General features: G+C 41.5%; 2 protein-coding genes across 2 annotated transcripts; both read left to right on the top strand.

The window, feature by feature from the left end:
• Positions 1–909: 909 nt before the first annotated feature.
• Positions 910–4,409, top strand: LOC110487921 (39S ribosomal protein L53, mitochondrial). Its single transcript, XM_021559839.2, has 3 exons — positions 910–1,247; positions 2,566–2,678; positions 4,212–4,409. Exons 1-3 carry the CDS (start codon positions 1,153–1,155, stop codon positions 4,328–4,330), a joined length of 327 nt encoding a protein of 108 aa, XP_021415514.1. The 5' UTR covers positions 910–1,152; the 3' UTR covers positions 4,331–4,409.
• A 1,629-nt stretch (positions 4,410–6,038) lies between these two features.
• On the top strand, positions 6,039–7,448 carry fabph (Fatty acid-binding protein, heart). The gene is given in 4 exon segments (NM_001165105.2): positions 6,039–6,170; positions 6,370–6,545; positions 6,637–6,741; positions 7,196–7,448. Coding segments are annotated over 4 exon segments (408 nt in total). The 5' UTR covers positions 6,039–6,097; the 3' UTR covers positions 7,250–7,448.
• The last annotated feature ends 5,158 nt before the right edge of the window (positions 7,449–12,606 follow it).

The following is a 12,606-nucleotide window of genomic DNA, read 5'->3' as shown; positions in this document are numbered from 1 at the left end:
CATAGCAGCACCCACTCGTAGCATGCGCTCCAGCAGGTATATCTCACTGGTCACCCCCAAAGCCAATTCCTCCTTTGGTCGTCTTTCCTTCCAATTTTCTGCTGCCAATGACTGGAACAAACTGCAAAAATCACTGAAGCTAGAGACTCATATCTCCCTCACTAGCTTTAAACACCAGCTGTCAGAGCAGCTCACAGATCACTGCACCTGTACATAGCCCATCTGTAAACAGCCCATCTATCTACCTACCTCATCCCCATACAGTATTTATTTATTTATCTTGCTCCTTTGCACCCCAGTATCTCTACTGCACATTAATCTTCTGCACATCTACCATTCCAGTGTTTAAATGCTATATTGTAATTACTTCACCACCTGCTCCTTTGCACCCCAGTATCTCTACTTGCACATTCATCTACTGCGCATCTACCATTCCAGTGTTTAATTGCTATATTGTAATTACTTCGACACCATGGCCTATTTATTGCCTTAACTCCCTTATCTTACCTCATTTGAACTCACTGTATATAGACTTTTTGTTTTCCTTTGTTCTACTGTATTATTGACTATGTTTTGTTTATTCCATGTGTAACTCTGTGTTGATGAATGTCTCGAATTGCTGTGCTTTATCTTGACCAGGTCGCAGTTGCAAATGAGAACTTGTTCTCTCAACTAGCCTACCTGGTTAAATAAAGGTGAAATTAAAAAAATATTAAAAAATATATTAAACCTATTGAGCCACACCGTGCAAAATTGTTACTGGTAAATTATGATCATGATAAATTCGTATTATTAGTCATGTTTTATCCATTATTACCATCTTGTGCGGAATGACAATAGGGTGAAAGTGAAAATTTACCGATATTTTACTTGTGTTATCCACTACTCCCCTCTAGTGGTGTACATTTTTTGTGCGCGTGTTCAGTACATTTGCAGATATAAATCTGTAAAAATGCTCATAGCATGTAGGCGGTTCTGAAACCGTATCCGCGAGTGAACTAATTCCCCGGTGGTGAAACGAAGTAACGTAGATGTACTCTGGGTGGTAAATAAATGAACGAGAACAGATCAAAAAATATATTCACTCTGTCGAATCTGCACTCGAGATGTTCTTGAACATCGCCCGGGTTGAAAGGTCATCGTTGCGAAAACATGGCGGCTTCAAGCAAGACAACGGTGGTGCTTAAGACGGTCAAGAACATTGTTGTTCAGTTTTGTCCGTTTGAATCCAATGTTCGTTCCACACGGTAAGAATACCTGTCACTTTTCTACCTAGGACACGTTAATATCTATTTTTCTAGTCAACATGTGCTTTATTCAGTCTATGAAAGAGAATTGACCATGTCATGATGTGAAACAACATTTGGGTCCTTCTGTACTGTAGGAAAAATAATGCATCTCTTATTCCACACAGATGGACACAGACAATCACACTATCGTTGAATGTTATCTCATCTGTGCAACCAGTAATTATTGCGCAAAATTACTGCTTATTGTTGATATAGACATATTTATGAAGGTTATTAGTTTCTAGCTAGGCCTAGCTGTCTTAAATCTGTAACGTTACCTGTCCTAAACTGTTCAGATTGTCAGATTGAGTTTGTCATTCAGGTGCCCGCTTCACTGCCATTCCCGCTATAGGCTCATGTAAGAATATAACTGGCTGTGTGCCTAACCGTCATATTTGGCAAGCATCATCACGCAATGTGTTTATTTCTGTTTATTCCAGATTTACAAACTATCTACACAGTCTAGTGGCGTGGCCAATCAAAAACGCATATTTTGACCAATGGGGAAAGTATTATGTTAATTGTATTGATAACCCTCGAAAAAGTCTAAACCCCATGTCTCTATCATAATCTGTTCAAAAATTATTGGAGTTTTTACCCTTGTACAAGGGCAGAATTATTTCTGTGATATGTAAACGGAGCACTGAGCATATAGCAAGCGTTTTATTTTCAAAGCTTTTTACATTTCATTCAGCTCCTGTCAAGCAAAATAAAATGTTTGTGACCCACAGAAACAACTTTGAAGACCATTACCACAAAATGTAAAATCCCCAATTTTTACGAGAAACCTGCACTGCTATGTCAACAGAGCTCGGTGCTTTTTATCAGATTTATTAGGTTACGAAATCCGACTTTTTGGATGTAATGTTAATGATATGTTGGAGGACAACCCCACTGAACAATTCAGAACATTAATTATCATATTTATCTTGGTTAAATGTATTTGATTACACCAGGAAGTGACATTTCATCACCCATGCACATTTTCACCCACTCTGGGCAGAGGGGGCCTGTAACTACCCTATTCCATAGCCTGTGTAGCCACAAGGCTCATTCTATAAAATAGTCTATAAGCATCACCGGAGTTACTGGAATAAGGGATGGCTGGTATGTATTTGACAGTCATTGGAATAAGGGATGGCTGGTAGGTATTTGACAGATTGCTTGATCCTCTAAATGGGTGAAATTGATCTATAGATCTTATTCGGGTGAGGGGTCAACCCACACAGACGTGCATCCCCTGTTAGTGTGATGTTCAATGTTGGTGTCCTTGCAGGGAGTTCCTGGTCCTGGTTGGGTCTGAGAAGGCCAGATCGACAAATATGAACTGTGAGGTGATGACAGAAGTTAAACACGACCAGTCTGAACCAGTGGTGGACATCACATTCAGTAAGTAGAATAAACCTGACGTTTACCTCACATTTACTTCATATAGGCCTATGGAGGTTATAGTCTGGGTATCAGTCTGTTTAGCATGACAAGGAGTGGAATGATGGCTAAATGACACAGGGTACAAGGAGTGGAATGATGGCTAAATGACACAGGGTACTAGGAGGGGAATGATGGCTAAATGACACAGGGTACTAGGAGGGGAATGATGGCTAAATGACACAGGGTACTAGGAGTGGAATGATGGCTAAATGACACAGGGTACAAGGAGTGGAATGATGGCTAAATGACACAGGGTACAAAGAGTGGAAGGATGGCTAAATGACACAGGGTACTAGGAGTGGAATGATGGCTAAATGACACAGGGTACTAGGAGTGGAATGATGGCTAAATGACACAGGGTACTAGGAGTGGAATGATGGCTAAATGACACAGGGTACAAAGAGTGGAAGGATGGCTAAATGACACAGGGTACTAGGAGTGGAATGATGGCTAAATGACACAGGGTACAAAGAGTGGAAGGATGGCTAAATGACACAGGGTACTAGGAGTGGAATGATGGCTAAATGACACAGGGTACAAAGAGTGGAAGGATGGTTAAATGACACAGGGTACTAGGAGTGGAATGATGGCTAAATGACACAGGGTACTAGGAGTGGAATGATGGCTAAATGACACAGGGTACTAGGAGGGGAATGATGGCTAAATGACACAGGGTACAAGGAGTGGAATGATGGCTAAATGACACAGGGTACTAGGAGGGGAATGATGGCTAAATGACACAGGGTACTAGGAGGGGAATGATGGCTAAATGACACAGGGTACTAGGAGTGGAATGTTAGCAAAACAGGTTCTGGATTTCAGGCTAAGTGTATCAAGGCAGTTGTCACAAGTCCTGGTCCTGGAGATGTACAGTACCAGTCAGAAGTTTGGCCACACCTACTCACTCCAGGGTTTTTCTTTATTTGTACTATTCTATACATTGTAGAATAATAGTGAAGACATCAAAACTATGAAATAACACATATGGAATCATGTAGTAACTGAAAAATGGTTAAACAAATGTTGGAAAATGATTACTGCATGTGTTATTTCATAGTTCTGATGTCTTCACTATTATTCTACAATGTAGAAAATAGTAAAAATAAAGAAAAACCTTTGAATGAGTCGGTGTGTCCAAACTGTGTATATATGTATATATGCAGGCTTTTGTGCCAGCCCAGCATTAACTCACCTGATTCTAGATGTTGGCCTGGATTAAATAGCCTGCTCTGCACACCCTGGAACACTCTAGTCTCAGGGTTGGTGACCATTGTAGGAAAAAGCTTAAAGAAATTTGATGCAATGACCAGGTATTTACACAATGAAATCATAATTATCCTACATAGTAGTAATCTAGCCTGTTGGGTTCTTTAGGGTCCTAGTCTTCACCATTTGGTACCAGGTAACAGTTCCCAATTTTTTGTTTTGCATACCTTTTATACTGCCTCAGCGAAACGACTTCTTTACCTGTGTTTTCCCCCTTCTCTACAGTGGATGGAGAAAGACTAATGATGAAGGGAGCGAGACTGACCAGCAAGGAGATGCTGACTGCACTGCAGTCCCGATGTGTGGCCAAGGACCCCCAGGCCAAAATTACAGCCAAGAAGTAGTCCCCTCCCTCAGTATTTTTCTATGTGTCTATGTATATTTGTGAATGTTTATAATAAAATACTTTATTGAAATGTTATTTGTTGTTTTTCAGTCAATTATAGAAATACACTGTAAATAAAGATATGTGGACATTCCTTCAAATGAGTGGATTTGGCTATTTCAGCCTCACCCGTTGCTGACAGGTGTATAAAATGGAGCACACTGCCATGCAATCACCATAGACATACATTGGCCCGTACTGAAGAGCTCAGTGACTTTCAACGTGGCACTGTCATCAGATGCCATCTTTCCAACAAGTCAGTATGTCAAATGTCTGCCCTGCTAGAGCTGCCCCGGTCAACTGTAAGTGCTGTTATTGTGAAGTGGAAATGTCTAAGAGCAACAACGGCTCTGCCGCAAAGTGAAAAGCCACACAAGCTTACCGAAGGGGGAAGAAATAGTCTGTCCTCGATTGCAGCACTCCCTACTGAGTTCCAAACAGCCTTTGAAAGCAACGTCAGCACAAGAACGGTTCGTCAGGAGCTTCATGAAATGGGTTTCCATGGCTGAGCAACCGCACACAAGCCTAAGATCACCGTGCGAAATGTCAAGTGTCGGCTGGACTGGTGTAAAGTGCTCCGCCATTGGACTGGAGCAGTGGAAACGTGTTCTCTGGAGTGATGAATCGCGCTTCACCAATGGACAAATCTGGGTTTGACGGATGACAGGAGAACGCTACATGCGCGAATGCATTGGGCAAACTGTCAAGTTTGGTGGATGAGGAATAATGGTCTTGGGCTGTTTTTCATGGTTCGGGCCCCTTAGTTCCGGTGAAGGGAAATCTTAACGCTACAGCATACGATGACTTTCTAGATGATTCTGTGCTTCCAACTTTGTGGCAACAGTTTGGGGAAGGCCCTTTCCTGTTTCAGTATGACAATGCCCCTGTGTACAAAGCGAGATCCATACAAAAAAGGATTGTCAAGATTGGTGTGGAAGAACTTGACTGGCCCGCACAGAGCCCTGACCTCAACCTCATCGAACACCTTTGGGATTAATTGGAACGTAGACTACAAGCCAGGCCTAATCGCCCAACATCAGTGCCCGACCTCACTAATGCTCTTGTGAAAAGAAGCGAGTCACCGCACCAATGCTCCAACATCTAGTGTAAAGCGTTCCCAGAAGGTGTAATAGCAGCAAAGGGGGGACCAACTACATATTAATGCCCATGATTTCGCCATGAGATGTTTGACAAGCAGCTGTCCACATATGGCCTCTACTGAATGGTGCAGTTTAATTGGGAGTACGTTCACTTTTTGAAGTTATTTACTTTAGATAGCATGAAACTTATTTGATGGGAAAGTGTTTTTTTTGCCTACCAAGTTTGATCGTTTTGTCCATTCAGATGTATGCTACTAGATTACATTATCTGGCTCTGTCATAATTTTTAACCTGTGATCAGTGAACTATTTGCAGAGTAATAGACACTCTTTCAGCATTTGAAAGGACATTGTGAAACCCATTGCCTCTTACATAGTAAGCTAAATGTAATTTGGCACAGCAGTAGATGTGGCACTCAAAAACCTTTCACCCATTCCAACCATTATTCCCACACTGGAAATTGCCGAACTACATACCGTGACGTCCGTGGCTGTGATTGGTCCGCATTAGCATGCGTGCGTCGCCTAGATCCCTTTAAAACCATGGATCGTTCTCATCAGAGAGAGTAGATTCGATTTTTGGAAAGATAGATCGCACTGTTGGGGATATTACAGATAACTGGAAAGATGGTTGACAAGTTTGTGGGGACCTGGAAAATGATTTCCAGCGATAACTTTGATGACTACATGAAAGCTTTGGGTATGGTATTTTTTTTAAATATTGAATAAATTATTGATAAATGTATAATAGGAGTAAATATAATGATAACATATTATATAATACGATAAATATTATCATTTGTATTTATATAAAAGTAATTATGCATGATAATGCTTTTGGTTGCACCCCACCACACGAACAATAGATCCTACTTGACAGTTTGTTCTCCGCTGTGCAGGTGTTGGTTTCGCGACTCGACAGGTGGGAAACCGCACCAAGCCCAGTCTCATCATCAACATGGACGACCAAGGAATGATCTGTGTGAAATCCCAGAGCACTTTCAAAACGGTTGAGATTAAATTCAAACTCAACGAGCCTTTCGAGGAAACAACCGCCGACGACAGAAAAACAATGGTTGGTTGGGATCAAAATCTGTGTGAAAGTCCGTTGACTTGGGTGAACCTAGTCATTGGAAATAACTTACATTTTTTCCTTTAATCTTCAGACCGTTTTTACTCTTGAAAATGGCAACCTTGTGCAAAAACAGAACTGGGACGGCAAAGAGACGATAATAGAGAGAGAGGTAACTGGTGATGGAAAGTTGATAGCGGTAAGGAATAGTTTATTTAATTTCTTATTTTAAAAAACGACTTTATAATAGCCTACATGGCTGTAGTCTTTTTGTTGATTGTTTGTAGCGTTTGTTTATTTGTTAATAACCTCTGCATTTGACAGATTACTGTCAAATAATTTATGATATGAGAAAGTAATTTGACTAAACTTTGTATAACAATAAAGTTGAAATGTTGCCAATAAAACTGGTTGGGAAAGTTAAATCACACTTGAATTTATAATCTCAACCCTTTTACAGTTAACACTTCATCCATTTTTGACTGAACAAGTGTTTTATCGCGCTCAAATCTACAACATATGCTGGAATGTGTATTCCTGGCTCCTAGCCTGCACCTGAAACATCTCAACTCTGACCTACCAAACTCTTTTTCCCTCTCGCCCTCTGTTCTCCTTTCTTCTCCTTACACCTTCCTCCCTCCTCATCCTTTCAGAAATGCGTGATGGGGGATGTGGTTGCGGTGAGGACATACGTGAAGGAGGCGTGATGGGACTCGTGACCATTTTTCCTCGATGATTGGATAACGACAGGCTCAGTTCAATGAGCAGCAAATGAGCAGCAACGCTGCACGTATTTGCTCATATTCTTTATTGTATTGCCAACGCATATTTATGCATTGTACTACTCTAATATGATACATTTGGTTATAAACATTGTTTTGATTTGAATTAAAACCTTAAAATTGCCTTCTTGTTCTCATTTGAAATGATTGCATGATGTCTTGGTTGGATTCTCCACGTGTTGGGACAGTAGGGACGATATTGACCGCTGAAGACTAATGTGTATATTTTCCTCTTTAACTTGAATAACAAGACATGAGACATTAATACATATTATTCATAGACTAACACAACACGTGGGAGCTGTCAGCTATTAATGTAGTCACATTTCTCAGTACATAAAATGACAAACAATGATCTGTGACAAACTTCTGTATTTTGCTGCAACAATTGCGTTCTTTGATGATCGCAAACATGGATATTTGACAGCGCTCTTGTCTTTACCAATGCCCAGTGTTTAACAGAGTATACGTTAATAATCTGACCAAGGTTAGGCCTATTTGCATTACTTTGGCAGTCAGACACAGACATATAGCAGAGCATTTAATCAACATGGCTACTGATGCCTTACGCGCTACCGTGCATTCGAAATGACCCATTATTTAATACTAACAAATACGTAGGCCCAGGTCAACAGGATCCATAGCTTTAATTGATAGCCCAACTGACTAATGTACTCTTTTAAACACTGTACAAGCCAAATTGATATGGAACAGAGTATGTGAGCGGAATTTGGAGCGGAGCATACCCAATTCGACTGGAGTGCGGAGCGAGATTCCCAAAGGCTGAAGTCTCCGCCTTCTCGCCCGTTCCAATTTCGCTCCAATAGCGCTCACTTCACGAGTTTAGGGCATACCCGGACCAGCATGCATTTATGGTCTACTTGTGTGCTGCTATAGCTCCTTGCTTTAGCTACGGTCATGGAGTTCGCTAAATATGTTCATCAAGAAACTGATCAAATACAGAAGTGCAAAATCAAGGTGACTTACAAAGATGAGGACCAAGAGCAAGAGAGGCAGTGCAAAGATGTAATGTCCACAATTAAATACTCATTGTGGAATCTGAAAAGGCACATATCCCCAAAGCATGATGGTATAGGCTACTTACTACGTGCACATACTAAAATGATAGGAACAAATTGGGTAGATAATTAAGTGTGTAATTGTAGCAAAGTATTTATAAACTAAAAACAGATCTCTTAAAAGTTTATTTAATTGTGGTTATATTATCTATACAATAGGCCATAATTGATTTTGGCCCAATAGGCCTGGCATATTCCAACTTTCAATGAGCTTTCCGTTTTGATTGGGTTATTTTGCCTAAAAAAACATTAGGCCTAGCTATTGGCAAGAGTGGCCAAAATGGTGTTGAGCATCCCCAGCGGCCCTGCAAGCGCGGTGAGGATATTCTCCGCTACAGACCTGCTCTCCAGGCACGATCGCATGAGCCTGAAGCCCCAGATTTTGGCCAAACTCCTGTTTCTAAAAATGTATTCAAAGGCACTGTAGATTGAGCCTAGTAAGGCATTTTCATTTCATTTGTATTTACACAGCCTATAGGCGCAATTTATAGACTATAATGATTTAATACAACAACATGTTGTTTAAATGCTGAGCGCTTAATGTCCCTGCCAGCCTAGTGTGTTGGACTCACAAATGCTTCACAATGTATTTCTTTGTGGGCTATAGCCATGAAATAATATAGCCTAAATAATTCATTTTCCTTCCTTCTTAGACTCCCTGTCTGGCTCCTGACCTATTTACAGAGTTGATATGATGTTTAATATGACATGTAGACTATTTGAAATAATGAGGCTTCTTACATTACAACTTTTCGTGTTATTCAAATACTTTTCATTCAAATCATATGGTTTGGTTTCAATACTTCAAAACCAAATGGTAGGTTCAGGTAGACACAAAAATAGATGGGTGTTGGCTGAATTGTGATTTTAAAGAATGAAGCGAATTTGGAGCGGCAGTTTCTTTTCCTGTGAGTTCTGAACTGTTTTTAGCGGAGCGGTTGGAAAGGAGGTGGCGCACTGGGCAAGCCCGGCTTCATGAGCGATGAGCGCGATTGTATACTGCTCAACTCCGCTCACATACTCTGATATGGAATGTAGATTTTGGAGGATTACTGTACATCCATACATACATTGACTCTATGTTCAGATGTGTTTACACAAAATCTAAGTAGTTTGAGTCATAACAGGACTGGCAGGAGTTGAAGACCTGTGATATTTTGAATAGCAACAGGGGGCATTGGGAACCTTTTCCATCTAAACCCCAAGTAAAAGTGGACAGTATCTGCTCCAATAACACATTTCTCCCTGACTTGGACAGAATAAGACAAATGAAAGCTAAGCACTTCAAAATGCTCTTCTGGAAGGAAGGCTAACCCCAGTGGTCAAGTAGCTAGCCCTTGGAGTCCCAGGAGCTCTTCGTGATCTATGCTTGTTGTTGGCAGAAGACCACCAGACATACCTCACTGGGATGTGAATGCTTTTAGACGGTCAGAGAGGACCAGTGTTAGAGGTCACACAGGATATGTATTTCTTTCCTTTTTTTTGGTCTTGAACATTTCCCATTTTGAAGGCCACATAGTTGCGGCAGTGCGTAACTTAGGAAATGCAAGGCATTGTGGAACCTGTGGAGTCACTCCCTTTGGTGGGTACTCAAGCGGAGATTGTTCCAGTGTGCGACAGTTAGCCGACAGCCACGTTCCCTTGGCAGGAAAGAGAGCAGATGTACTGATTGGGGTTAATGGCGAAAACAGCTGAAACAGGTGGAACTGTGGGCCAACTCTCCACCGACATCCCATTTAGGCAGGACAATGCAAACAGGCCACTGCCTACACTGTATAACGTTTGCACAGTGGGTGGGATGCCAAGTTCATCACAGTTGCAAATGATGGTAGGATCATACCCTCTCTAGAAATGCTGGTAGGATCAAACTCCCACTAGAAATGTTGGTAGGATCAAACCCCCAATAGAAATGCTGGTAGGATCAAACTCCCACTAGAAATTCTGGTAGGATCAAACTCCCACTAGAAATGTTGGTAGGATCATACCCCCTCTAGAAATTCTGGTAGGATCAAACCCCCACTAGAAATGTTGGTAGGATCATACCCCCTCTAGAAATGTTGGTAGGATCAAACCCCCAATAGAAATGTTGGTAGGATCATACCCCCTCTAGAAATGTTGGTAGGATCAAACCCCCAATAGAAATGTTGGTAGGATCATACCCCCTCTAGAAATGTTGGTAGGATCAAACCCCCAATAGAAATGTTGGTAGGATCATACCCCCTCTAGAAATGTTGGTAGGATCATACCCACACTAGAAATGTTGGTAGGATCATACCCCCTCTAGAAATGTTGGTAGGATCAAACCCCCTCTAGAAATGTTGGTAGGATCATACCCCCTCTAGAAATGTTGGTAGGATCAAACCCCCTCTAGAAATGTTGGTAGGATCAAACTCCCACTAGAAATGCTGGTAGGATCAAACCCCCTCTAGAAATGTTGGTAGGATCAAACTCCCACTAGAAATGCTGGTAGGATCAAACCCCCTCTAGAAATGTTGGTAGGATCATACCCCCTCTAGAAATGTTGGTAGGATCAAACCCCCAATAGAAACGTGCAGTGAAGGTGTCTGGTACAGTGTAATAGAGCCCATTTGAAAATACAAATAGCTGTACACCCGACTGGAAGATTCCTGGCCACACAAAGTTTGAACAAAATATATCCCATTTGGGACGGATCTGTTGACGTGTTTATCTATCTCTATTCCATTCTGGAACACAGTATTTAGATGTTCATACTGATGACAGTAGGTCACATGAGTACTGTTGGACAGATGACTCAAGGCTCAGATGATTTCAACAGTAACTTATTGGTGTGTGTGTGTGTGTCTATGTGTGTGTGTGTGTGTGTGTGTGTGTGTGTGTGTGTGTGTGTAAGGGTACAAGTTCATTTTGAGGCAAGAGAGAGAGAGAGAGAGAGAGAGAGAGACAGAGAGAGATAGAGAGAGAGAGAGAGAGAGAGAGAGAAAGAGATAGAGAGACAGAGAGAGAGAGAGAGAGAGAGAGAGATAGAGAAAGAGATAGAGAGACAGAGAGAGAGAGATAGAGAGAGAGAGAGAGAGAGAGAGAGAGAGAGAGAGAGAGAGGGAGAGAGAGGGCCTAAAATAATACCTTAGTCTTAGACTACATGGCTCTCAGCTGCTTCTGGTTGTGTCCCAAATAACACCCATTCCCTATATACAGTAGTGCCTTACTTTAGAGGGCCTGGTCAAAAGAAGTGGACTATATAGGAAATAGGGTGCCGTTTGAGACTCAGCCCTGTGTGAAAGGGATGCAGCAGGACTTTTCATGTAAAAAGGAAAGGGTACAATCTTACTATAACAGCTGGTAGATTAGTGATCCTCTGTAACTGTAGCTGTGGCTGTGTGATACAATGGCCAGATGTAGTTACAGCGCAGGGAGGAATCTCCTCAGGAAGAGAGTGATAAAAGAGAGTCCAACATTAGATCAGTCAGCGTCATAGTAAACATTGGAAATTATTTAACAAAACAAAGTTGTGTGAAAAGGAAAAGACTGTATTTAGGGATACTCATTAGGCTTCTGTCATTGTTTACACATGGATTAAAAAGAAGAGAAATGTACAGAATGTACCTTCTACACTACAGGGACTGATACAGTCTACACTACAGGGACTGATGCAGTCTACACTACAGGGACTGATGCAGTCTACACTACATGGACGGTTACAGTCTACAATACAGGGAGTGATACAGTTTACAATACAGGGACTGATACATTCTACACTTCAGGGACTGATACAGTCTACACTACAGGGACTGATACATTCTAGAGTACAGGGACTGATACAGTCTACACTACAGGGACTGATACATTCTGGATTACAGGGACTGATACAGTCTACACTACAGGGACTGATACAGTCTACACTACATGGACTGATACATTCTAGAGTACAGGGACTGATACAGTCTACACTACAGGGACTGATACAGTCTACACTACATGGACTGATACATTCTAGAGTACAGGGACTGATACAGTCTACACTACAGGGACTGATACAGTCTACACTACATGGGCTGATACCGTCTAGAGTACAGGGACTGATACAGTCTACAATACAAGGTCTGACACAATCTAGAGTACAGGCACTGATACATTCTAGAGTACAGGGACTGATACAGTCTACACTACAGAGACCAATACAGTCTAGAGTACAGGGACTGATACTGTCTAGAGTACAGAGAC

Source organism: Oncorhynchus mykiss, chromosome 32 (genome assembly GCF_013265735.2).
Source record: "Oncorhynchus mykiss isolate Arlee chromosome 32, USDA_OmykA_1.1, whole genome shotgun sequence".
NCBI classification, from domain to species: domain Eukaryota; kingdom Metazoa; phylum Chordata; class Actinopteri; order Salmoniformes; family Salmonidae; genus Oncorhynchus; species Oncorhynchus mykiss.
The sequence above is the reverse complement of the archived record's forward strand: the minus strand, read 5'-3'. Positions and strand labels throughout refer to the sequence as shown.